At 38.7% G+C, this 26,851-nt stretch overlaps 3 protein-coding genes across 5 annotated transcripts; 1 reads left to right on the top strand and 2 right to left on the bottom strand.

Annotated features, from left to right (window-relative positions):
• Positions 1 to 1,995: 1,995 nt before the first annotated feature.
• On the top strand, positions 1,996 to 13,458 carry ptpn2b (protein tyrosine phosphatase non-receptor type 2b). 2 transcript variants are annotated; one of them, XM_086177790.1, is made up of 11 exons: positions 1,996 to 2,210; positions 2,679 to 2,769; positions 2,879 to 2,979; positions 4,899 to 4,997; positions 7,141 to 7,278; positions 7,806 to 8,015; positions 8,243 to 8,386; positions 9,286 to 9,497; positions 9,757 to 9,852; positions 11,089 to 11,239; positions 12,622 to 13,458. In XM_086177790.1, exons 1-10 carry the CDS (start codon positions 2,154 to 2,156, stop codon positions 11,111 to 11,113), a joined length of 1,173 nt encoding a protein of 390 aa, XP_086033916.1. In that variant the 5' UTR covers positions 1,996 to 2,153; the 3' UTR covers positions 11,114 to 11,239; positions 12,622 to 13,458. The 2 variants fall into 2 exon arrangements, with proteins under 2 accessions (XP_086033916.1, XP_086033917.1); XM_086177791.1 differs by lacking the exon at positions 11,089 to 11,239.
• Positions 13,459 to 14,227: 769 nt separating this feature from the next.
• Positions 14,228 to 18,788, bottom strand: psmg2 (proteasome (prosome, macropain) assembly chaperone 2). Its single transcript, XM_086177792.1, has 7 exons — positions 18,635 to 18,788; positions 17,585 to 17,756; positions 17,287 to 17,345; positions 16,682 to 16,800; positions 16,411 to 16,590; positions 15,886 to 16,006; positions 14,228 to 14,539 (listed from the first exon to the last, which is right to left on the bottom strand). The coding sequence occupies exons 1-7, from the start codon at positions 18,689 to 18,691 to the stop codon at positions 14,459 to 14,461; spliced, it is 789 nt and encodes a 262-aa protein (XP_086033918.1). The 5' UTR covers positions 18,692 to 18,788; the 3' UTR covers positions 14,228 to 14,458.
• Positions 18,789 to 19,258: 470 nt separating this feature from the next.
• On the bottom strand, positions 19,259 to 25,442 carry LOC147216186 (uncharacterized). Of its 2 annotated transcripts, none has more exons than XM_086178025.1 (6): positions 25,217 to 25,442; positions 22,496 to 22,874; positions 22,028 to 22,199; positions 21,345 to 21,523; positions 20,690 to 20,786; positions 19,259 to 19,997 (listed from the first exon to the last, which is right to left on the bottom strand). In XM_086178025.1, the coding sequence occupies exons 2-6, from the start codon at positions 22,869 to 22,871 to the stop codon at positions 19,844 to 19,846; spliced, it is 978 nt and encodes a 325-aa protein (XP_086034151.1). In that variant the 5' UTR covers positions 22,872 to 22,874; positions 25,217 to 25,442; the 3' UTR covers positions 19,259 to 19,843. The 2 variants fall into 2 exon arrangements, with proteins under 2 accessions (XP_086034151.1, XP_086034150.1); XM_086178024.1 differs by lacking the exon at positions 25,217 to 25,442 and adding an exon at positions 23,666 to 23,704 and having other exon boundaries at positions 19,261 to 19,997.
• Between the last annotated feature and the right edge of the window lie 1,409 nt (positions 25,443 to 26,851).

Genomic DNA, 26,851 nt, shown 5'->3' with positions numbered 1-26,851 from the left:
AATTACTTCTACCCATCTTCCGCTACATCTTACTTCTACAATTTCTTCTGGATCTTCTGCTGGTATTGTTATTTTCATGTTGTGGTAAAGAGATAATTTGTTAGTTCGTTCGTTGCCATGAAATTGCAGTTTCAAGTATATGTTAATGTTTGCTCCACGAATTAAAATCTAAATGTAGAAATAGTGATGTGTTGATTATTATATAAAATATGAGTAGTAACAGTATGAGTAGTAGCATAAAATGAAAATATTAATATGAAAGATGTTAGAACTGTTGTGAACATTAGTGGAATTAAATTATTAATGATGGAAGAGAGAATTTGAAGAAAATTTGAGTTAAAGTCAAGTAAAGATGAAAAACGTTGCGTAATATAAGCGAGACAGTGAAATAGTATTACTGATAAACTAGTTTTTGAAAATTATCAGGAGTGCGCTTTATTTGTCAACTAACTCAGTTAGCCGGATGTCTTTGTCAAACGATTTACAACTTGACAAAATTTCAGTCTGGACGTTTATGGACAGCGTCAGTTTCCTTTCGCCAATAAGCCGCCACCAAAGGGAAGCGTTGCTACTTATCTGTCTGTCAACACACACACACACACACACACAGACACACACACACACACGATCGGTCATTACACGACTGATGATTTAATTATTGATTTCCCCGTAAATTACACAGTAAACCATTGCACATACGTGCAAATGGATTCTGGATCCACAGAAAATTGAGAGGGTTTGCAATGTGTTTGTGAAATTATATTATATAAATAAGAATGCAAATGCCGACTGGCTTCCCTCTAGCTTTTTCAAAAATAAACAAGGGCTAAGATTTATTTTTAAAGGAAGCTTCTGATAATAACAACCCAGTATTCAATACAGAGCTAACTCATTGTAAATTCATTGAACGTTTCTCAATACTGCTATATTTAGTTAGGGAAACGCCCGGCTTGACGGTAAAACGTCTGTTTAATGAGCAATAGCTATTGTTGGCCACAGCCACGCCACACAAGCCTGCAATACAATTTTTTTTTTTTTTTTTTTTGCCTTCAATACTACTAACTGTTCCCGCTCAATTCCAGGTAACCTGCTTCATCCAAGAATCAATTGCACCCCAAACTACACCCATATAATTCCCTGCAACCCCAAAATCACAGCGAAAACAAGCATCAACATTAACACCAACATTAGTGACTCGTTACAATACTTTGGTATTTCCTAGCCCTGACTGAAATAGAAACAAAAAGTTTTGTAATATCATTTATTGTGAAAATAAATGTAAAAGTAATAAAATGAAGTAAAATAAAATAAAAACATCTTTTAGTGTAACTGACGGGTGTGAACCAAATATTTAACCACAGAAATCTCTCAGGAGATCTTGAGTTTGATTGTAAACAGACCTGCTGCACTGAGGTGCATATGTGTGAACAGGAAGTGTGCGGCGACGTGTAACATTAGACTTACTGTTAATCGGTCATGCAAATCAGATCTACTTTATTCTCACAGTAATATCTACATTTCTTAGCGCTTCCACACACGTTTCTAGGATATGCCAACCATTTATATAATTTATTTTTAAGTGATGTCACTATTCATTATTTAAAAAAATGTAACAGTTAAGTTTCGAAATGTTAATTGGTTGAAAGAAGATAACGAAACCAACAGCAGCAGCGGCGGCGGCAACAACAACAAGATGATGATGATAACAAATACAAATATTGCAATTAACAGATGTATATAGCATGGTTCTTAACTGAATTACAAAATAGTTTACAATAAATGAAACAAGATTTGATCGAAGATATACAAATCGCCTTAAGTGACAAAAATGCATAAAATTGGCGTAATACACGTTTTAAAATGCAAATAAATGATTATGGAAAAAGTAGTCGATTTCACATGTAGTTGGTAATCTCTTTTGTTCATTAAACATCTCTGCCGCATTTGACAGCTCCTGAAGGACCCCTGCCTGCGCATGCGCTGATGGTACTTTTTGGGACGTCAACTGAAGAAAACGGGTAGCAAAAGGTCGCTAGCGTGGGGAAGTAATTATCATAGCACAAAAGCGTTACCAGTCTAAATAAAGTAATGAGGTAGACGGTTGGGAAGATAACTACACTGACCATTGATGCACTGGCATTGCCTCGCTGAAAATGGACCAGGAGTTTGAAGACATAGAGTCGGAGGGCCGGTGGCACAAAGTGTACCGAGTAAGTCTATCAGCATTGTTAGCTACTGAGCTAACATACGGATTGCTTTTAGCAAAGTAACGGTCAGTCTACCTTATCCAGTTATGCCGGTATGCCCTTTGTCACTGTAATCATTTCGAGTACTTCCTAAAATCGCCTCAAATTTTGTTAAACACACTACAAATCCCAATATAATGTCGTCTTCCGTCTGTCATATTACTGTCCCATCCATATGTTGTTACTTTCTGAGCTTGCCTTTTAAATTTGCCTTCTACCTAATCGTACTTAACCACCTATTGTGGTTCAATTATAATCGACTGCAGGCGCAAGTTGGGATGAAACAATGTGTTAAAAATCACAAATGTGTATTGGCTGCATGATCCCCTGTACCGTCATCCATACTGCTACATCAAATAATTTTGTCACATTTGTTTTTCCTTGTGTTTATTCTAGCCTACAAGCAAATCGCTCTATTTATTTTCTCTTCAGGAAATCAGAAACCAGTCCCATGAGTGCTCCTTCAAAGTGGCAAATTATCCAGAGAATCAGAACCGAAACCGATACAGAGATGTCAGTCCGTGTATGTACACAGACGAGTTAGTTGTGGTTTAAATTTGCTGCAAACAAGTATTTTAAATGAATGTGGACCATCACAACACCGAGATGTCTGTTTCACAAACTCCTCGCAGTTGATCACAGTCGGGTCAAGCTGAAGAACACGGAAAATGACTACATCAACGCAAGCCTGGTTGTCATGGATGAAGCCCAGAGAAGCTACATATTGACTCAGGCAAGTCTTTTTCTCCTTCTCGTCATGCATGTGGGCAGGAAGAGTCCTTCAGGTTAATTTGTATATACTTATAGTTACCACAAGGAAGACCCAATTTAAAAAAAAATGACTTTGCTCATTTCATTGTATGGAAGTATCTGATTTGACACAGTTCTTTTAACTGTAAAGTCAGCAAACTCAAGAGGCTTGGATTTTAAGCCACTCCTGCATTCCATACACCAAACAACACCAGGTGCACTCTCCATTACTGGAACAAAGACTGCATATCATTAAACACAGGAGTCGCAGTCGTGGTGAGCGCTCTGTATGTTAACTGAGCTTGGTTTAAACTGTTCCAGTCTCCCCAACTGATTCTTAAACTCAAATCAACATCGAAACATCAAAAGAACATGAATAGAATGTGATTATTTTGGAACCTAAGAAAAACATCCCATATGCTTGCCCCATGTACCAATCTTAGTGGCTGTGCCTATGCTACTCTACAAAATTAAACGGTTGGTTTGGGCCATTTATTTTTCAATGTCAATCTGAGTCTTTGTCAGTGGTTTGTGGTGGAAAATGCTTGTTACCCATCCAACTGGGCCTCACGCAACCAAAAATGGTTATAATGGTAATTGTCAAATCTCATATTATTCCAGAATTGTATCTCCTTCATAAAAATACATTGTTTGTTTATTGTGGTCGTTGGATCACTTATGCTCAGCTTTTGAAGAACTTTTATCCATGAGATTACCGTGAAAAATAAGGCAAGGTACTCCACATTGATTGGTAGTGGAGTGATTACTGTATTTGGATCATATTCTGGTTGGTTGTTAATGACACTCTCAGACAGCAAAGAATCAAATATCCAGGGGAGATTCTGCTACTGCACCACAATCCAAGATGTCTCCTATGAGATACAGTACTTGTCTGGTCATGTGGTTACCCCAAAAGACCTGTCAGCAGCTGGTTGCTGACGTAAAGATTTGTGATTGTGACTGTCATGGTGCAGGTACTCAACAAGATTTTAGAGATAACTGCTATCTGGAAATCAAATGTCACTAATCTCATCGAGAGTGGTCTAAAAATGTCCCTCTTTCCCTCCGTCACACAGTGAGATACCTGTCGTGTGGAATGAGTATGAAAAAACATCCAAAGAACAGACGTACTTTGGTATTCATTCAGATGATAACATATTTTCACAGTAAATGTTTGCAAAACTATGCAACACAATAAAGTAGCATTAAAAGCCTTAGCGGCCATGAAATTTCAGGTTTTTACATACAAAATGACAATGACTATGATGAAAAGACAATGTTTGCCAATGGATGGTTTCACTATCCATTGGCAAAACCCATCCATTCTGTAAAACCTAAGTCATTAGCAGTGATTTCTAAACAGGGGCCCCTGGCAAGAATGCGCTCATAATACATAATACTGAGTAATCAGATTGTCTTGTTGATGTAAAGGACCAAAATGAACAGATTACATGCTGATAGAATCCATTTTGAAGCAAAATTAAATTCAGCAGATGAACATTCAAATTGTTACGGTTAATATGGATTCTAGCCTTTGCAAGTGATTCAACTAATCAAGAATTAATCGAAAAATATTTCATTTTTGCTTAATGAATGTAGCCCAGAGCATGGTGGTGCAATATTTTCCTAGAAGAAATGTATTGTTCTTTGCTGCCACAGGCAGTGACACATAATGTCTAGTTTGGCAGGTAATGAAACCTGAAGTTAATTGTGTGCCTCACAGATTTTATGTTAAACTGCGAGCACCGAGGGGATTGTGTGGAAGGTCTCCATAGCTAAATTGATATATGCACATATTCAGCCTTGACCGTATGTCACCGTGGACCCCAGTTTAACACTTGAAATTATTGGTGTTTTGAAGTAACCTGGGACCATGAATTGTGTGTGTGATGTTGTTTGCAGGGGCCCCTCAGGAACACCTGTGGCCACTTCTGGCTCATGATTTGGGAGCAAAAGACCAAAGCAGTCATCATGCTCAACAGGGTAATCGAGAATGGCTCGGTAAGCATCAAGGAAACTAAGCTTTCTTCATGCCTGGGTTTTATTTTTTTCCATAAAAACTCAAATTACCTACAAAATAAAAGTGCAAAAGACTTGTGACTCCAATTATCCTCCGATGCTGAAGCTTACAAACATTATACACGCATAGCATGTCAGTTTTAATATTAGTATTTTTACTTACTGTTTTGTTTTGCAACTTTTCTTTTATTAAAACTACTATGATTTAATATCTTTACTAACCTTAATGTTATTTCTTGCTGGTTATTAACTAATTTCTTTTAGTGATGATTTTTAGAAATTCCTTTTATTTCTGTCTGATTTGCAGCTGATATTTTTTGGGGAGCGGGGGTTAATAACCAAGTGCATTTACCCATTAGAAGTAATTACTATACATAAAACTTATTATAATTATCTTTGAAAATGTTTTAAATATCATTCTGGGATTTTTTTTTATCAAACACTAAAAGAAATTTGATTTGTACTTCGCATTTGTTGATTTTTTTTGTTGAATGTTTATCTTGTTTCTTTTTTTTATATTTGCTGCCTGAAAACCACCCATGTGGTCCCCAATGTCTTAGAGTTATTAAGCAATACATTGACCACTTTGAAAATAGCGCACGCACGCACACACACACACACACAGACACACACACACACACACACACACACACACACACACACACACACACACACACACTTTCTCACTCCTTATTAAGTCTGCCAGACAAGATAGAATTTAGTCTAAATAGTCTTCTACAGGACAAATGGAACTTTGAAATCATCTACAAAGATCCACATGTGAATCTGCCCGACCTCTCAGTTCCAACAAGTGTAGTGATCCTGCAATGTGCAGATTAACCTCTGCCCACGTACATCTGCTTCCAGAAACACACACACATGCATAAGCAGGGTAGCTGTGATATCTCTCCTCCTCAGCGAAGCAGCTATGTCTGCTCTCACTGGGTCTTTTCTTGGAAAGTGCAGATAACGAGCATGCAGCCTGCTGATATTAACCTCCCTGCAATGGTTTTCATTCAGGTCAGCTTTTAAATCGCGCCACAGGGAGCTTACATAACAGGCTTATCCACAGCAGACTTGTTTATGTGTTTGCTGAGAAAATACAGACGGGGTTAGAATTGCAGCCACAGCTCACTGGCTGTCATTGGTTTTCACCACAGTACCGACCAATGACTTCATTTCTCCCATCCCCCTAATCTCATTACAATACTATTAGCACGCAGGAATTTAGGATTATTTATTACTCCTCCAATCCATTTAATAAGCATCAACCCGAGCAATAAAATTTCACTTATACTATGATTGTATATTATGAGAATGGTAATAAGTTTCCTAAATGAATTGATTAGTCAGCAGCTATTGTGTTTGTGATACAACTGGGCTATAGATCAATAATAAACATATTAAAACTGTAGGATACAGAATTTCACCAAGACAGTAATTAATTTAATCCTCTTTTTTGATGACAGCCAAAGATAAGAGAGGAACTACCTTAAAATTTGTAAAAAAAAACAAAAAAATTCTCAATATCAGCAAGATATTGTCTTTATAACACCCAGAATCGTACCAAACTCAAAATGAATGAAAAAATAAACCTGGTATAACGGAAACGGGCAAGAAATTACATAGAAAATTGGAATTAATCTCCTCATTTAGTTGGACACACTCATTGTAATTTTGTTGTAGACCAGGTACCAAAGCAGATATTGTGATGTATAAACATCAAAAAGGACACTGGTGAACATTATGTTAATCGTCTTGAACTATATATATGTTTCTGTGCACTTTCAAGAATGCATCATAAAAATGTGTTTCTCCTGTTTGTGTGTGTTTGTTAGTTGCCAAGAATCATTTGTATATCTGTGTATATGTGTTTGTTTTTTGAAAGAAGGGAAAAAGTGAAAAAAACTAATATGCAGGGGGAATTTTTGTTCTCAGCTCTGTTTAACTTCTTAAGCAGCCTTCTAAATATCTGACTGTACCTTGTCAGCTACCGCAGCTAAAGGCCAACTCTGGCCCCTGGCAAAACTCCGCTTGCATCTCTTATCTTTTCATCAGTTATTCCATTCCTTCGGTATCCCCCCCACCCCTCACCCTCGTCTCCTCTTTTCATGCTGTGTTGCAGGAGAAGTGTGCCCAGTATTGGCCCACGGCCGAAGACAGAGAACTGGCTTTCAGAGACACACGCTTCCTGGTCAGGCTGTTGTCGGAAGACAGCGAGTCCTACTACACTACCAGAGTGCTTGAGCTGCAGAATGTCAGCGTATGTCAGCCTCTTATGATTCAACGGCATTAATAGCTCTGTATAATGCAAGCAAATTAGTTGACAGAAATCACAAGGTCTGTGTTATCCACATCAAAAATAGCTTTCTGCACCAAGTCGTCATTTTCTGTTTCCCAAGAACTGTTCAAAATTGAACGTCAGATAAGACTTTAATCTTCACACACATCTCTTTTTTTGTAACTCTCGGACAAAAACATACAGAGAAGTTGAAGAGAATTATGCTGCGGTGGGATGAAAGTAATAGCATGTATGTATAAGCTTGCTCAGGTTAAGCTAAAGTTGGGGTACATTTTGTTCTGTAAGCTTAAAATTCATATATGATTGTTGTTGAATATGTATGAAAAAGAAGATTTTTTTTTTTTTTTTTTTTTTTTTGCATTTGTGATGTTTGTTTTATTTTCTCGTGTTTCCTCTTTATTTTAAAATGCTTATTAAAACCTGCCATTACCGATGATCAGAATTGACACTGACAAGTTACCTGCCGACCTGTCTTTGTCTCCTTGCAGAAGGGCGAAAAGAGAGAAATCTACCACTTTCATTACACCACGTGGCCTGATTTTGGTGTCCCAGAATCCCCAGCGTCCTTCTTGAATTTCCTCTTTAAGGTGCGGGAGTCTAGCGCGCTGGGTGTGGAACACGGGCCTGCAGTGGTGCACTGCAGTGCTGGGATTGGACGCTCAGGGACATTTTCATTGGTGGATACATGTCTAGTCTTGGTGAGTTTTTTTTTTATTTTTTTTTTTTATATTTGGTTAATTAGGTAGAGGAACAAATGTTATGCTGGCATTTTATTCGTACAATTGATACATTGATATGATTATTTTTCACAGTGTTTGCCTACTTGGCTAATGTTTTATAGTTTTGTTAACACTTGATAAAGAACTTTGAAGAGCACGAGTTGGTCCACATTAATGAATCTAAACTGTGCTGTTGTCCTGGTAAGATGGCCAGGTGGAAAGAGGCCCCGTCAGTGGACATTAAAAGCATTCTTTTGAGGATGAGGAAGTACCGCATGGGCCTGATCCAGACCCCAGACCAGCTTCGCTTCTCTTACATGGCTGTCCTTGAGGGAGCCAAGTGCATCATGGTAAACTACACTGGTATACACACAAATGGTCTCACACAGAGTATATCTTCTCTGCCACATGTATTATCATCATTATACCTTCTTCTTTTATCTTTTCAGTCTGTGAGAAGCAGGTCATTGTCACTCTGTAAATCATGTCCTGATTGTTTTCTGCAACCACATTGAAGCTGTAGTGGCAGCTTATTAGAAACAGGCTTTCAGTTGTCAGCAGGGAACTAAGACATACTTTGTCAGGTTTATCTTTCTTGGAGAAAGGCTGAGTTGAGCGATAACGTTCTTCACCATGGCAAATAAATTATGTGGCAATAATATGTCCTGTAAAAGAAATTTCACAACTTATCAAACCAATTAGACTCTGACAATGAGGTGACCTTCACTAATCATTTTTTTTTTTTTTTGTATTCGCAGTAGACAGAAGGAGGGAATGGGTTCTTAAAACTTTCAGAACATCTGAACATAATCTTATGGCATTGGCTGGCACCGTTATCACTCTTAATCTGCGGGACAGGAAAGATGTAGTTGGAAACCAAGTTTACTGAAACCTTATTTGAGCCAAGATTTTTGTTTCAGAAGGCCACATTTTACAATTCACTATCCAAAACACACACATGGAGTCATAATTTGTCTGTCAAAAGTGTCCACTTGTTGCAAATGTGAAGAAAAGTAACATTTTTTTCTTTCCCCTAAGTGCTCAGTCCCCACAGTTTTTCCACAAATTTACTCAATTTTGAACTGGCAGGACTCGAGTTTCTGCATCAATAATAACACTTACGCATGTCCAAGTCATCTCACACCCAGATACCCTGCCTCTGTCCCGTATTGGAGCCTTTTCCTTGGCAAGTATTTAAGTGCAAGCAACATAACAACGCTCTCCGCTGACTGCCCTCTCTTCTGTGTAGAATCAGCGGCGAGAGAAGAGTTTAGCCAAGGAAGAGCAGGAGCCTAAAGCTGATTCTTTAACCTCAACGCAGCCTCAGACTAGGTGTCCCACTGAGCGACACAACGGCACTCAACGAGGACAGATGGATAAGGGAGGTGAACACAAGCAGGACAGCAAAATACCCACGCAGTCTCCCTGCAAAGAGCAGGAGCTAGACAGCAGCACCACACAGTCAGTCTGGTTTGATTATTTTCTGAATGATGATTTTCTGATTAAATTTATAAGCCTTGTGTAATGAGACCAAAGAGATGTTTATTTGTGAAGTTCTTAGGGCTAGCCAGTAAATCCAGCTAAATAAATACAAAATCCTGTTATAAGGAGAGTGTCTGTTTCATCTCTCATGTGAAGTTAAAATGTTTGCAGACTGATTTAATTTGAAAAAGAAAATATTTTTTGTTTTAAAGCTCCTCTCTTTTTATTTCTTTCACAGCAAACGACGCAGAGAAGACAGTGTCTCCAAATCAGGCACAGCCAAAACAACCCAAAGCAAGACCAGGTCAAATGAGTCGGAGAAGAAGAGAAAAAGGTCAATATTTCTCTCTATTTCGCCCTTTATTCAGCAACAAGCTGTTTCCTCATGCTGCCCTTCCTCGTGGTATTAATTTCCTGTTAGTGTTCCGGAGGTATTTGAAATCTTTAGTCCTTATGCTTTTCCCTGTTCTCTAGTCCCTCTTGTTTCCAGTTAGACAACAGGAAATGCAGTTCTCTTACCCACTGACACCTTTACTGTAAAAGCAGCATCATGCAACTTTTCAGGGATACACCAAAGTTGTGGGACATTCATTAAATTGCCACGATCCTGATAGAAAGATAAAATCCTCCGGTTTTGTCCATGCATATAAACTGAGCTCCTGCCAAGACCCTCCTGCCAAATGCCAGTTGGCTTTATAGGCAGCTATCATACTTAGCAAGCCTGTGGGGGGTGGGGTGGGGGGGGTGGGGGTTGCACCCCTATTGCCATAAGATACAGTGACTAACACATTCTCATTGCAGGGACTACAAATGTCCTAGTAATGGCTAATGTGTCAGCTTGACCCACATCAGCAAAGTTTTAGTTGCTAACCAGATGTTATTTTTGCTGACTTGCTTACCTCTTCAGTTTCTAAGACCTTGTTCTTTTTCCTCATTCTACTCCGAGCCTTCTTGTTTGTTCAAGCAAGGTGATAACCTTGTCACAGGCTCAAGTTGAGTCAGTGTGGTACTATTCCGAGATGTGCAAAGTTTGGCTGCAGCACAGTAGCTAGGCAAATTAATCTAGAAGCACGAAAGCACAGATTTTATTTGTCTCAACCTGATGGGTTTTACTTTCTCTTCAGAGTTGCTTGATACCACCACTGTACACATTAATGCAAAGCAGGCACTGATGCTTCTGCAAAAAAAGTTGCATTGTGTTGCTTAAAAAGGCATCATTAGACGAAGTTTGGGTGAATCACTTTTCACTTTAATCTCTTCAAATCCTGCAGTGGATATCCAGGCAGATCTTGCCGTTGCATGAGTCAGACACCCGCCAGCAGACACTAGACATCTAACTTTCTTCCTCCTGGCTTTCGAAATCAAAAGCCACTCATCTAAGCGACATCCACGTCAGCCAGTACAGACAGGATGACGCCCTCATTTGAGATGGCACTACACCTACAAATCATGACATAATTTCTGGGAATCGTTCATTTGGTGTGTGACTTGTCAAGTGCCGTTCCAGTAATGCGTCAAATATGCACCGTTCCAGACAAGGTCTGAATCTGTTGTAATTCTTCTCGGACAGTTTGGGCTGTATTTGCTGCACGTGACCAGAGCTGGCCAGTCCGGGGGGGGACAGTATGTCTCTACCCGCTTTGTGACAGAAACATCATCCATGGGGAGCACATTTAGAGGAGGAAGTTTTCCCACAACTTTTTTAAAGAACTCCCACTCTTGTACGTTGTGTGTGTGTGTGTGTGTGCGCGCGCGCGCGTGTGTGTGTGTGTATGTGTATGTGTATGTGTTTGTTTGTGTGCGTGTGTGTGCATCTGTCCATTTGCGCTTTTTTGCTGCAGTTTTCTCTGTTGGGGTTTTGTGCATTGGTTGGTTGTGGTTTGGAGTTTGCTCATTTCGGCTACATTCAAGCATGGTTTGTATGTGTGTGCGTTTTTATATATTTAGAAATGTGTTTCTGCAAGGTTAGGATGAATATAATTGATACAAGAGTCCATTTCAACCAAGCATTGTGGGCTTCACTCACATCTTTGAAAGGGAGATTTCAAATGTTTCTCGAACATTTTGTGACATTTAAGATTTAAGAAAGGATTATAAAATAATAACCTAGTTTATAATAGAAATAATGAAAATCAAAGTCTCACATTGTTTCAGGTGTTTTTATCTTTAATAATCAGAGGTTTGTACAGTATGTGGGTGGTGGGATGTTCAGTACCTCCATCACAATCCTATCTCCCCACAGACACAGAGGCAGAGTGCCGAGTAGGGAGATACAGTAGAATTGTCATGTTATAATTATATGTTTAATCTGTGATTACTGATTTAGAAGAGAACCGCAGTGCAACTTTTGGGCTTCCTGGGGCAAAAGTTGACTAAATGTGCCTTTTGTTTGAAGGTTCCCATGTCAGCCAAGGGTCAAAGACTGCCATTGTCCCCATCTTTCCACAGTTTGACCGCTTCTGCAACCCATGCGTACTAACCAATCAACTGAAATGCAGCACTAAATGACATACTGATAAACACAACACTGAAGCTAAACCTAAACAAACAGATGGTTCGCTGGTTCATTTAGCTGCTATAATCTCTTCCCCTCTTCCTTTCTCAGACAAAAAATGTGACTATCGTATGGACTCTATTTAACAACAGCATATATCATTACACACAGACTGAACTAGTCTTTTGTGACTTGTTTGGTTACTTGCTATGAAAATTCAGTCCCGATGTGAAAGGAATAAGTTCACAAATCAACATGTGTGTGTTTAAATGAGATTGCATTGCCGAGCGGGAACTCACTACAAACTGGAAGGTTCGGTAAGACCACCTGAACAGTGTGAAGTGTTTTTGCTTCTTGAATATGATGGCTGCTTTTGTTGCTTCAACAAACCAGTATGACTGCCATTAAAGTGATCCAAGACACTGTCACGGGCCACGCCAACCAGCTGTTTCCATTGGGGGAAAATTGTGGCCAAAAACTTGACAAAGCTGAACACATGATTGGCATCCTGCCACTTCAGTTTCTCAGATCACTTTTCAGTATTTCTAACTGCAAATGCATTTGACGTAGCTCAGTGAAGTGTTTTTTTTTTTTTTTGTCTCATAACAGGACAAACAACGGTGATTGCTAACCACCTCCACCCGCGGGTACATGACTACAGCTCTGGCAGCAACACCAAACTCGGCAGGGAACTCCAACTCACCCCACAAACTCTGTCCTTCTTACTCAGATCCCAACAACTCTTCCTCAACTCGACCTCAGTGGCCGACTCTCCTCCATTATTAATATTTTCTTGTTGGCCACACACGAATCCCTTATCCTTTTCTTCACAGTCACCTTTTCATTTTTTTTGCCATCTTTTCAAGACCGTTTACAGCAGACACTTTAACATTCTTTGAAGAGAGCACATTCGAGAAACACCAGCGCTTCACCGCCCCCCACCAACGCCTGTGCTGCTTCTTGAGTTAAGACTTTTTTTTTTTTTGCTTTCATATTGTTTGCTTTGTCATTATATCTGGCCTCTTTGCGATTGAGACATTTAGACAGAAAACAGGAGCTATGCATTGCCCATTTGTAATGCTGTTCATATGTTATTTTTAGAAAAAAAAATTTTCAGAGGCAGAAATAAAAATGGTATATTTTTCTATAAGAGATTACTTGAAGTTTTCCACGGTGATGGGGGGAGTTGGTTATACAAAAAGCACCGCCTCCTTCCATATGGGAAATTCAGTGGCATGTAATGTTTCCATGATGTACAAATTGCTCTTTTTAAAGAAAGTGTAAAGAGACATATTTTGCTTGTTTTAAAAAGTTGTTGAGGAAAAGATGGCGTTACACATTTGACTACAGTAGAAAGCTAATTTGACGACATGTTCTCCTTTGACATGAATTTGTCTTAAATTTTTCCATGTAATCTACAAATAAACTGGTATCTAGTTTACAGAACATTTTGCTGTACATCGTTGCTACAAATGTAGCATAATACCACCCTTTGTGTGAAATACATGATACTTTCATGTTCTGGTTCTCTAGGACGTGACTGTTTTTGTAGAGATGACTACTGTTTTGTTTTTATTTTACCAAGTATACAGCTCAACCCAGCTACTAACTTAACCAATCCTTTAAATAGTCCTGTATCACAGCATTCTGCGTCTTTGAAATTTGGGGTTTTATGAAAATTTAGAAATCAAGATTAAATTAATCGCTGTGATTCCGGTCTATCTGCTACTATATTAAGCTTTCCTTTTTTTCTAAATTTTTCATTCATTTTCATGAATTATTTTGTATTAATTTCATTTTGTACCCGAAGTCCCACATACTTGTTATTTCAGACACATTAGCCCATCCTCTCAATTTAAAAATATGGATATTATTTTGAACTCAATGGGTGGGCAGCATTAATGCCAGTTTTTTTAGAAACCAACTTTAATTAACTAAAAAACATTCACCTTTCACCAAGAATACCAACATGTACATGCTGATGTAGCGAGAGACACAAACTTGTCAAAGTGAGGAGAGTAGTCCCTTCTTGCTACCTTGGTATGTTTTGCAGTGGTGGGAATCAAATTACAAAGAGGCGGGACTGCCAGGAAAACTGAAATGGATCCTGGCCAACCACTTTCAGTCAAGCGGGCAGAGGCTGGGTCTGGCTCCGGGTCCAGTAAGTGTATTACCATCAAAGTCTATATGGCTCCAATAAATTCACGCCTCCTTCCTTATTAACACAGCTTTATTGCAAAGGAAAGACCCAATTACGTAGTACTGAGGTAGTACCACACAAGTTCAATGCTGGGTCAATAACATACATTGTGTGATATTTGTAAAAAAAATCACCATCAAAATATGTACTCCAACTGTATTTAGTTTAGTGGAGGAAAATCAGGTAAAGTAAGTCTGCTTGTATTGAATGAATACAGTCCAGACTGACACCATTTACTGTAAACTTTCAGAAAAGTGCTGGAGGGATTCCGCTTCCAAACAGGAGACGCCAAGATGGGGGAATCTTCCATTTGTTGGTTTCTTGGCTCTGAAATTAAATATAAGTATATGACTATTAGAGGCATGTAATTTCAGATTTTTTGTTTTATTCCATTGTAGCAAGAGCACCTGATGGGATTGGCAGCGGAAACAGTCCATTATCAAATTGAATGTTTTTAAATCACTTCTTTAAAAGAAAAAAAAAAAAACACGATATAAGATCTACAAAATCTTTTACTTTCTGTGCTCATGATTTTTCCACCATTTGCTCTAGTTACTTGTGGCTGACGACACTTTGAAAAACAGACCTTGAATAAATTATCTCACAGCAGAACATGGAGGCCGCCTGAATCGCAGTAAAACTGAAAAGAAAAACAACTACTGACGCTACACTATTTCAAATGTCAGATCAGACCACATTCACGCTGACTGGTTGACTCCTTCGTGATAGAGTTTCATGCATTTGTGTGCAGGATTGCTTGTGAGAAAACAGAAGGTGGTGACTCATCAGTTTCCTACAATCAATCACTGTACTTCAGAACAGCTGTAACAAAGGGCCACCCTTCAACTCCTGTAGTCCTGGGACCCCCTTGGACTCAGTTGTCCGCTGTCACACACACACTTGAGTTCACCCATGACAATGCCCGTGAATGAGTTAAATAGGTTCCACTATCAGAATCAGCACAGAATGTCAGCCCAGCAGTGGCGGACAATCTTGACTTTCTGAAGAAAAAAAAAAAATTTGCAGACCATCACACTTTCCCATTGACGTATTGAAACGTAGCCTCTGCACTTCTGCCATATTACCGAGGAACATGAGTTGATAGAACAGCTAATGTCCAAGTCAACGAAAAAAAATTTGGAAGGAATGTCTGAAGACTTATTCCCTCAGTAAGGTAAGGTTTTATTTATATGTATATGTGTGTGTGTGTGTGTGTGTGTGTGTGTTCCTTAGTACAGACACCCTTTTATTGATAATGTAGACCATTACACGCAACACAAAATTATTGTGTGTGTCTGACCTAAGTCAGGGATATTCAATCAAATATCGCCTAAGTCACTTTTTCAGATTTTTCAGGAAACACAAAAACACTGAACCAGTTGACACACTCTTGACAGTCAATTTCTACTAAAGGGGTAGAATGGCGCAATATAGGTAACTGAGGATGTAGGCAATTTTGCCAGAGGTGGTCAATATCATGAGAAGATTATTTAGGAAAAAAAACAAATTTTTTGTAAAAAAATTACTTAGGCGATTATTTTAAGAGGGTGACAATATGTTTGTCCTGTGACTGCATACTAGTGTAGCATTTTCAGTTAATTGATTATTGGGTTAATTTCTCGCTGGAGTTCAGGCCTTTACACAAAAATGCTTGTGGGGTGGGTGTCACTCACAGGACTGTCCAGAAGGTGGAGCCAGTCGTTTAGGTGACGGAGGAGGCTGAAGGCATCAGGAATGTTGTCTCCTTCGGAGCAGAAGATAAGCAGCACAGCCAGAGGAATGTCCTCTGCACAGCTGAACAAAATATACACACAAAAAGGGCTGAATGAATAGAGCAGACTCTACGTGAGTTTAGTGACATACACACAAGTTTGAGCTCATGTAATTTTTTTTTTAAACCTGCATAAGCATGCGGTGATCTAAGAAAAAGGCTTTGAAATTGAAGATGAATAAAATGTGTTTCTTTTTGTGCATTTTCTCAAGCCCTTTACAGCTTCTTTTATTAAGACAAAGGCAATTTTTTCCCCTCATAAAGTAATATTTCAAATTTAATGAAAACCCCATGAATAGTAACCCCATGAATATTGGGGTTACTAAGGTTGGAAACTCCTTTAATATCCAGTACCACATTGTATTAAATTGTTCTAGTATTTTATTGCAGTTTTGTAGAGTGTGCTGAGAAGCATCAGGCTGCTCACCTGTCAGAGTATAGACCTTTGGTTATACCCCCTCCAGGGATGGAGAGTCGTGGCTCCATGTCGACATCTGGGAGTCCTGGGAAGGCCGGCACGCGCTCCATCTCCCTCCAGCCCAGCTCCTTCAGGGCATCGGCACTCACCTTCAGCAGGGGCGGTGTCACCAGGTACCTCAAAGGGCTACTACCTCACAAATCAAATCAAAAATATGGACAACTTTTACATGGGAGAGGTTCTGTGACAATGTGTTGATAAACTGTAAACAATGGCGTACCCCTGGAGCTGCTGGTCATCCCGCTGGTATGCGTGGCTGCTGGACAGAACAACAGTTCTCGAGAACCCACTGGCTTTGACCCATGAAAGCAGAACCTGACGGAACTTCTTGGATTTTGTCTGCAGTTAAACCAGTTGTTAAAGCTACAATTAATCAAAAAAACGTTCCACTTCAGTCTGAAAGACCAAAACAAGAAAAAAAAATATCCCAAACTGAATTTACTCATGCTCATTTCCAAATACAACGTATTAATGCAAGTTTAGCATTTCAGATAAATTACTAATTTGGCACGTAGTTGTCTCTATTCTTGTTTTTTTTAGTATCAAACATTTTAAAGCTTCCTCAAAACCATGTATTAGCATACAATGCTGACATCTGTGTCTCAGCACAAAATTTTAAGCATTTCGGCTAAATTGGACACAAATATAGAAGCACTTGTTGAAAATTTGTGACATTTATGACATAGCGTCATTAAATATCCACTCAGTGATGCTGCATCAGATTTATCTTAGTGTAATATTTGTGGTTTTACTTAGAAATGCAATGGGACAAACCAAGTTTATTTGTTAACAGACAGGTCAAATCATGGCTGATAGGGCCTTTACCTTTACAACAGGTGTCCTGATCTGAAGAACAGCCAGCTTCTGCTCCACCGCTGTGTAAACTGTTGGAATAGGAGAGAGGGAAGGGGATGGGATTATTGGAGGGTGACAGTTTAACAAGAGGCCAGATGTTGGTTGATATGGTGAGCTTTGCTGGTTACAGAGGTCATTTCCAAACTCCCAACGACTTTCGACGTATGCTCCTCAGTCTCACCTCATGTGTACACAGTTCAGCTTTTAGAAATAATCTGAATGTTGTTCAAACAAGCTCGTAGGAAATTTCACACGATGGTTATTTTACCCTCTGCTGCTGTGTGGAGCTCCTCTGCGTCTTCTTTGCAGGAGGCGTAGGGGTTGTTCCCGGCCATGGGGATGAGACAGTCTGTGTGCAAGTAGCCCACTCTACTCATGTTGAGAGTAGACACGATGAGGTCCACTGCCAGCTGGCCCACATTGCCCACAGCAACCGCTGGCTGGAGAGGGAAATGGAGCAAGAGGTAAGAAATGCAGCATTTTTGGTTTATATTTTATAATATTAACTTGAATTTACCTTCACTGATTTACTTGATCGTATTAAATGAAGTGCAAAAGGAAGGCCTTCGAATGCATGATTTGGGCACCTAATTGAAAGAACTATAACATAATTTTTCTGACATTTATTGTCAATATCTGAATAGTTCTGAATGTCTCTTAGTGATTTTCCAGAAATGTCAAAATCACTTTTAGTAAAACAGTGATTCAAGGTAATTTCTGTATGCATTAATCTGCAATTTCATTAAATGCTGTTGCATGTGCATTTATCATACTATACAGATTAAAGGCTACTGAATTTGATCAGTGTTATATTAACATTGATAATACTGGCTGACAACCTGCCACTGCACAAATATTCAATATAAAGTCGTACCGAGACACAAACTGTGATCTACACTTGCTAAACTGTGAATGACACTTGCTCATAAAAACAACACATGTGACCCGTGTTTTAACACATAAGTAAAGCACGTGTATCACTGAGTACATACCCACTACCGAATCATTTTGTTTTAAACAATATTTTATAGTCACAGGAAACCTGATGTAAAGCAGTAAATTATTTGAAAATGTTAATATGGAGCAAATCTCGAGTCTGTTGACGTGTTAGAATATTGAAAACTCCCGCAAGGCAACTACTGTCTATTTTCCAGGTTTTGTATAATATTTACTTGAATGTTTCCTGTCATTCTGTCTCCCCTTATTCGTCCCATTAAAATTAAAATGCATGCTTTCACAGAAATGGGTCTTTGGATTCAGCCTGGCATCCTGCTGACTCACTCATTCATTCACAAACACAAAAAGCGAAATGTCTTACCAGGATGAGGGTGAAATCTCGGAAGTGAGTCGGTGAATTTTGTGTGGAGATAAACATGATCCCTCTTTAAAAAAGTGTCTCTATTAATATTAAGTACTTCTTTTTCCTTCCTTCTTCCGACTGCTTTCTCTTTCTATTTACTTGGAGTGCCGTAGAGCTTTGAGGTCCTAAACACGACGTCGATTGTTTTTTGCGGAGGTATTCAGCGGTCTTAAAGATGCCAGACTAAAATGTAAAAGTTGACCTTTCAAACTTAAAAAAAAAAAATCAATGTATGGACTTAAGATAAAGTTTATGGGTATTTACTGATCCGTACAGTTTTATAAAATTTGTATTTCTGATCACCGAGTTTATTTTAGACAGGCATATTGACGGTCAACTTCAGCCCCGGAAATATTTTCTACGCATTGGAGATTGTAACTTTCGAACTGTCAAGGACCGTATAAATTAATTTCTGTAATACAAATGTTTAGTCATAGACATAACAGAACAAGTTTTTATATATTTATTTATATAAGTCCTAATATAAGAGTGACAGTTATACCAAAGGAGGAAAAAATAGTTGTTACTTTGAATTTCTACAAGTTCTATATCCAAACTCACAGTTATGATCGAAATCAATGTAGAAATTTTGCATTGTAAATCTACCCATTAAACATTTATTTATCAAGGAATCTAAATTACTAAGTATTGGCAAAAAAAAAGAATCTCCTAATGTCACATGAAGCCAAGGACAGGTAAGAGATGCACTAGAAATAACTTTGACATCAGTATTCTCTCTTGACATCAGTTTTCTCGAATAAAGCAAAGACTCATTACAGAGGATGATGTTTAAACAGCTTTCGTATTTTTATTTTTCTACAGTGAGACGGTGAGGTATAAAATACACTTTGGAGTTTAATACCCCAAAACAAAGCTTTAATCTAATAGTCAAAAACAGAGCTTAAGATGGTAATGTCATTCCCATCAAACTTTAGTGATCAAAAGAATGACGAAAGTGAATATGATCTAAATGCTAAATCAGTCATTACAAAGTGACATAGAAGATGATGAATCCCAGAAAGGGACAACTATTTTTGCACTGAAAGTTTTCCGTTCCTCTTCAAAAAAAAACAAACAAAAAAAAAAAACAAACAAATAAAACAAAACTCAGATCAAATCAATGTTTCTCACTAAAAATACATGCAATGCATATATGTGAGTCAATCGCTACATTTTGACTTCATTGGGGATAGGTCTGCCTTTCACCGCAGCCACAGCATTTTCCACCATCAGCTGAACCATTCTGCAAGTTGTGAGGTAAGTATGGGTTCCGATGTGGGGGGTGATCACCACATTGGGGAGGCCAAGGAGAGGATGATCCCTGGTCAAAACAAGAAGCAAAATAGTTGATATATTAAAGTGGTTATAGGATGTTTTAAGATTGAAAAATGTCCACAATGCTCCCCAAAACAGAAAAGCCAAAGTTACACTAAACTCATGTTACAGTGATGACACATTTTCAGAGGAGATATATGGTCTTTAACTAAAATATTCTGATGGAGAGAGAATAAAGGCCTATGTTGAGGTACCAGCTAGACAACCAACATTGAAAGCTAAAAGGCAAATAATTTCTTGGACAATCTAATTTCTAAATTACCAATTCTTTAAAATGAGGTTTGATGCACTTGTACTCTGATTCCTCATTGTGGAACTAGAGCCTAGTTAGTTAGCTTCGCAAAATGAATGGTTGCCTGTGATATTGATAGTCTACTTCCACCAGATGTCATCAATACACATTCGAGTAATTCCAAGAGAGCAGATTGTTAAAAGTGAAAATGTTTCTTTTTCAATAAAAGTCATTATAATAATATAATTGTTATTTTTTAACTGCCTTAAACTACTTTCCTGAGGAACAATGCAACAACTTCTTATAAATCAGGTTGGACTTTGAATAGTGTGTTGAATTTGACAATGTATCTCTTGGTAAAGGGATGGGGTTATATCAACAAAGATACTGAAAAGTTAAAATTATTCTGCAGAGTGTGTGTGTGTGTATGATTTGTTCATGGAGACCTGGGCAATGGTTCAGGATGAGTCACGTCTAATGCAGCTGCTTGAATTGTTCTTGACTGCAGAGCTTTGACCAAAGCATCCTGGTCAACAACAAGGCCTAAGACATGAAAGCACAGGATCAGCCAAAAGACGAGGGGTTTGAATAAGGAGTAACAACTAGAGAAGAGCCAAAAGGCGAAGCTCTCAATTTACCGGTCGATCTATGTTTCCACCCTCACCTATGGTCACAAGCTGTGGGTAGTGACCGAAAGAGCGAGATTGGGATACAAGTATTCAAAATGAGTTTCCTCTGCAGGGTGGCCGTACTCTCCCTTAGAGATAGAGTGAGAGCTTTGGTCATTCAGGAGGAGCTCAGAGTAGAGCTGCTGCTCCTCCGCATAGAGAGGAGCCAGATGAGGTGGCTCGGTCGGGCATCTGGTCAGGATGCCCGAGGCCTAAAGAGAGACAGCGGGGAAGACCCAGGACATGCTGGAGAGACTATGGCTCCATGCTGACCTGGGAATGCCTCAGAATCCCACCAGAGGAACTGGACCATGTGGCTGGGGAGAGGGAGGTCTGGGGCTCGCTGCTCTGGCTGCCGCCCCCGTGACACGACTCCGGATAAAGGGAAGAAGATGGATGGATGGAACTGAGAAGGTAAGAAGTAGGTTGTCACCTCTGCTGATGTTGACTAGTGTCGCCGTGGGTTTCATGAGGGCCAGCTCCCGGCGGCCTATCAGGCCTGTGGTTTCCTGAGTCAGGTTGACTGCCAGCATGACAAAGTCTGACCTCCTGAGCAGGTCATCTTTGTTCTCACAATAGATTGCCCCTAAGGCTTGCTCATCCTCAACACTCCTGTAGAAACCCAGAGAACATTTACATGACCATACACATTTGGTTCTTTGATTCATTCATGTTCCTAATTAATTTATCAATTATTCATGTTATTTTATTTTACTCTCATGAACATCCTCAAGACATGGCTAATTTGCGAACAGCACTAAGTTGCATCCCACAGGATGTGTAAGTGTCCTAATTCAGATTCAGGAGTGGGAACTCACACTTTTTCTATGAAAAACTTCTTTGTTGCAGTTGCTTCTGTCTCAAAGTACATTTAAAGTGGAAGAGAATTTTATATTACTTTGAAAATTTGCATCAAAGCATGGCTCTGTCTATAGTCCTAACAAACACACTAAGAACAACGTTGTGAACATACTGAATACAGTTGTAAATTTAGTATAATGATGCCTCAAAAGTAATCATGACCAATTAATTACAATGTCATTAATGGATCGCGTTGCAGTGTGATCATTATTAAACTGATCAAAGGTGTTTAATACAAAATATTCTAAGTTTTACCTCCTGTTTCTGTTGTGATAGAGGATCTTCATGTCAAAGCCTTTGCTTCTTTTAGCAATTTTATATCCAATATCTCCCATTCCAATGATCCCCAGTGTTGACCCAGTGACCTCGATCCCAAACGGACACTGTGGCACATGAGCTGTCTTTGTATGAACAGCTATCTGGTGTCCTATGAAGAGAGGATTATTTATTCCATTTAAAATGTAAGCCACACCGAAAAGCCTAAATACAATGACAAAGCATTTTTCAAATTCCTATTTTTTAGCAGCACCATTGCAAAGTGGATGATCACAAAATCATTTAGCGAAAAGACAGTGTCCTGGAAATGCAACCATTGGACTTAAGATCTGAAACACCTGCTTTTGGGTCTGTAACAAGTGGTCACTCTTCTCAATAGAACATTATGACACCTTTTGTTTGAATATTTTGAAGCAAGGATTTTTTTTGTTCAAACTTTGACCTCACCTTCTACTATCTTCCGAGCAGAGCCCAGAAGCAGACCCATAGCGAGGTCTGCAGTAGCATCACTGACAACACCTGGGGTGTTGGTCACCTTCACTCCCAGACCATTGATGTAGGGCACATCCAGGTGGTTGAAGCCTGCTCCTCCATTGGCAATCACCTTCAGGGCAGGAAGTGAGCTGAGGAGGGCCGGTTCAGCTTCAGGGAGTGTGTCCCACATGAATATGGCCTGGATGTTGGGGCCATGTAGCTGAGGTTTTTCAAGGAAATCTTTGTGACTGATGATGTTGAAGTGTTGCTTCATTATGTCAGTGACATCTTCCGGATAGCCCCGCTCACCCTCGTGCGAGTACAAAGCCCAGGGTTTGTCCTCGTCCATCACCTGGAAGTGATGGTAAGGGATGTTGTTTATACATCGTATGAACAGGAGATTTGTCTAGGGTTGCCAAAAGCTGAGAGATCAATGTGTGGTCTGTATGTGCCAATATCAGATAAGCAGGTAGGGGACTCAAAGATGCAGTGACCAAATAAAGCAAGAAAATTTGGGGACACGTAATCAAAACAAAAGATGTAAACTCCAGATTTGACAGATCAGGATAGTTAGCTCACAATCTGCACTGTATATTTTAATATACTCCGTGGGAGCAATTTGGAGATAAATAAAATCCAGAAGTAAAAATAAACAAGGTGGCTCTGCGTTGAACATCCAATCAGTTTTTGTCCTTCTCCTAGGGTGCACGCTTCTGTTACATGAAATTACGCATTGTCGGTTTTTGAGAAAATTAAATCCTTTTAGGTGCGGCTTATAGTGCGGACAATACTATATTATAATTTGATGTTCTTTTGAGAACTCTATTAACTAAACCGTTAGGCCAGAGGAATTTTGCTGGGTTTATTCAACAACCTCAGTCTGGGTTGATTTAACATCCTGAAGGGACAGGTAATTACTGCAGTATCACACTGTGACGTCAAACTATTTGACTAATATCCAAGATGGCTGTTAGCATGGCATCTTCTCATGACTGACAGAGTTAGTCAAATGCATTGAATGACAGCAATGGCATATTTTCATTTGTCGTTAATATTCAGAGGTTCTTATCTAAATAAAAACTGATAAGGAGCCTGTAATACAACCACAACAATAACGTTGCTTGAGGACAATGTGCAACTCACATAGGTCTTTCTGGTCCTCTTGACCCAGGAAGAAGTAAGAGGCTGAACAGGATTTCAAAATAAAACATAATTTTATGTGACGTTAAAAACTTCAAATACCATAAACACTACAGTGAACATCCACTTCCACATATAGAAGTAATCAGTTGGAAATAAAATATGATCATTCTTTATTGTGTTTTAAAGTCCTGAACTGCTTGGTATTTTATTCAATTCTATCTATTAAATCTTAAACACTGATAGCTTTTAAAATGATTACATGCATTTAAAATATTTTCAGATTTTAAATTTTCTGTGTTCATATAGCTTTTAAAAGAATTTGCACAGAGGAGTCACGACAGTGTTTAAAATCTCACCAAATAAAAGAGAAGAATTCTCAGCTCAGGAGCAGGGAACTTTGACTCCCTCAGTTCAGGGAAGAAAAAAACAAATACAGATAGAATTGTAATAGGGCATTCTTCAATTTACCCTTTGAGTTCTTTGCACTCTTGTCTTATTCATAATAAATGGCAAGCAAAAGTCAGCTATAACATGAAATGTATGTATTTAATGTATTTTACTATAAGTTTAAATTTTGAGAAACATTACAGTGAATTAGTTATTTCACAGTACTTTACTGCTATTTTCACATTTTTCATTTCACTGTGTTTGTGCAAGCACAGGCGATTCAATATCCCCATGAAAACATCTTATTTTCATAAATTATACCTACCTGATAGAAAAGGAAAGAAAGTCAGTTGGGATTCACACCGTTATTTATTTATATTCACACGTACAGAATGTTCATAAAATAACCCACCGAGAATCATAAATGTTATTAGGAGAGAATCAGCCGAGGACAAGTACGGAGCAAAATGCTCACCAATTACCTAGTTTAATTCATTTATGTCCTGTGCTCATGGAGTTAAAGATCAAAGTCTAACCTGAAAGAATGATTAACATGGAGCAGGTGAGAAACCAGCTTTGTCTCACTTTCAGTAAATTCCAGTAACACATCACATTTTTACTGGAATCTGATGTGTTTTTTCTGGTCTTGCACAGCAGAGTGGGTGAAAAAGGTATGATGAACTCTTTACCTGCTACAACTCAGACAAACTCAGTCTATTGAGCAAAGAATGTTTTGCTGCCAAAGCTCCAAGACGGTTGTTTTCGAAGAGCAAAGAATCAAGTGGATAAAAAAAGCAAAGAGCAAAATAGATAGCAAAAAAAGTAAAACTGCTGTGACTTTCTGTTTACGTCATCAGAGTGAATGTAACAATTCATGACAATGTATTGATCTAGTAGGTTTTAGCGCCCATACCTCAATTTGATTTTCCAAATGAAAGTGATAATCCTCAGGGAGCAACAAATTTCAATGTAAAATATGACTGAAGGGTGGGATGATAAAAGAAATACAATAAAGATAAAGTTCGTCGAAATTGGCTTCTATATAAGACGTATGAATAAATAGATAGAATGAAAATAAAAGCAATCACACACTGTATATGCAACCCAGGAGTGAAACATATATGAATTAATTAGGAAAACCTATGTAATGTTGTGTAGGCTCACCTTCCTCACTTTTTAGCTTGGTGGAGAGTTAGTCTTCAGTGAAAGAGCACGAGGATCTCTTGATCTTCTTCACACTGAAGGTAGGATGGAGTTGGGAAGTGGGCAGGCAGTGAAGCTTCGATGAAGGACTCAATACCAGTTTATCAGTTGTTTTTGTTTTTCTCTCCAACTTTCCCCTGTGCAAATAGCAAGACAGAGATCTCAAGTGCAAACAGCAGATGAAAGTTTCTTCCACAGTTTTGTTGCGCTAAATATAGTCACTACTACACTGCATCCAAAGGAGATGGTCAAAGTATTGTAGCGTGGGGCGGAGACTTGTCAGCGGAACCCCAGAATCTTTTGCCAAATGATAATGATGATGACTGTTTGGAGCTTCTCTTGGTTATATGTTAGAGAAGTCCATGGTTGAATGATTGTAAAATGTTGTGTTCAATGTGTGACACTGTGGGTGGCACAATGTGTGGCACTGTTGGTTACCATAACGGGGGAGTGCACCCTAAGGCTAACTGTTAGTGCTGACCCCTAGGTTTTTAATCTTTTCTGTCCATTTAAAAAAAAGTTCCATCGTCTTAAGAGTGATATATCTCTGAATCTGAACATTAGCCTGCCAAATCCCAGCTAACCACCATATATTTCATTTATTATTGAGACATTCGAATCAGCAATTCAATCATATTGTTGGATTTTTTAGATTATACATGTAAAACCTTGTTTAGGACATTTTTATTCATCCATTTATTTACTTTCCCAAACACTCATTAAAAATAATTTATTTATGTCCAAGTTTAGCTGCAATCGTTTCTCAATGTTTCAGTGAAAATGTTGCGGAGTTCTGTGTTTACATCAGAAATACTACACAAATTAAAGTATTATTGCTATTATTACTTTGAAGGCAAGTCTTATTCATTCGGCTCTACCCTTCTAGTTTTTGTTGTCTCTGTGTTTTTATGTTCAGTTTCCTTTGTCAGGCACTATGTGCTACATAAAAAATGTCAGGTTAAATCTGGGTCCATTTAGAGAAGTTCCTTCTCCCACCGAAGAAAGGAAAGAAATTATCTATTAGGACATTTAAAAATGCACTGACTAATCTGTCTGATTCATTTATTCAAAAGTTCTTGTGAAAACAAGCAAATAAAAACCTTTTGCAGGGTCATAGATTTATACCTTCAACCTGTAACAAGGCAAGGCCATGTGTTTCTCTGTATTGCGTAATCCCAGTAGGGTACTTCTCTCCATCACCTCCCCATGTCTTTTCCCTCCTCAGCACTTCTCACCTCCCCCTTCCTTAACATTTGTCTTCTGCTCGACCCCCTGCTACCTTACATGGATGCTCCCCTCATTATGCAGTGCAGCACCTTAACATTTTCTTGTTGGCCACACACAACTCCCTTATCCTCTTCTTCAGTCACCTTTTCCTTTTTTTGCCATCTTTCCAAGACCGTTTACAGTAGACACTTTTAACATTCTATGGAGAGAGCACATTCGAGAAACACCAGCTGCTTCTTGAGTTATTTTTTTTCTTTTTTGCTTTCATATTGTTTGCTTTTACTTTATATCTGGCCTCTTTGCTATTGAGACGTTTAGACAGAAAATGGAAGCTATGCATTGCCCATTTGCAATGATGTTCATTTATTT

This window comes from Fistularia commersonii, chromosome 30, assembly GCF_037954325.1.
Source record: "Fistularia commersonii isolate RoL2024-O1a breed Wild chromosome 30, RoL_Fcom_v1.0, whole genome shotgun sequence".
Lineage (NCBI taxonomy): Eukaryota > Metazoa > Chordata > Actinopteri > Syngnathiformes > Fistulariidae > Fistularia > Fistularia commersonii.
Note: the sequence above shows the minus strand (reverse complement) of the source record. Positions and strands in the feature narration are given on the sequence as shown.

What these genes read in the sequence shown, in the direction of transcription:
- ptpn2b (XM_086177790.1), top strand. Translation starts at nt 2,154, where the DNA reads ATGGACCAGGAGTTTGAAGACATAGAGTCGGAGGGCCGGTGGCACAAA. An exon ending in ATACAGAGATGTCAGTCCGT is followed by an intron (nt 2,770 to 2,878) that starts GTATGTACACAG and finishes AACTCCTCGCAG; the next exon opens with TTGATCACAGTCGGGTCAAG. An exon ending in GGGTAATCGAGAATGGCTCG is followed by an intron (nt 4,998 to 7,140) that starts GTAAGCATCAAG and finishes GCTGTGTTGCAG; the next exon opens with GAGAAGTGTGCCCAGTATTG.
- psmg2 (XM_086177792.1), bottom strand. Translation starts at nt 18,691, where the DNA reads ATGTTTATCTCCACACAAAATTCACCGACTCACTTCCGAGATTTCACC. An exon ending in GATGACCAGCAGCTCCAGGG is followed by an intron (nt 16,591 to 16,681) that starts GTACGCCATTGT and finishes TTTGTGAGGTAG; the next exon opens with TAGCCCTTTGAGGTACCTGG. An exon ending in TCCACCTTCTGGACAGTCCT is followed by an intron (nt 14,540 to 15,885) that starts GTGAGTGACACC and finishes ATTTAATTTCAG; the next exon opens with AGCCAAGAAACCAACAAATG.
- LOC147216186 (XM_086178025.1), bottom strand. Translation starts at nt 22,871, where the DNA reads ATGGACGAGGACAAACCCTGGGCTTTGTACTCGCACGAGGGTGAGCGG. An exon ending in TGCTCGGAAGATAGTAGAAG is followed by an intron (nt 22,200 to 22,495) that starts GTGAGGTCAAAG and finishes CTCTCTTCATAG; the next exon opens with GACACCAGATAGCTGTTCAT. An exon ending in CATCCTGAACCATTGCCCAG is followed by an intron (nt 19,998 to 20,689) that starts GTCTCCATGAAC and finishes TGTTTTGACCAG; the next exon opens with GGATCATCCTCTCCTTGGCC.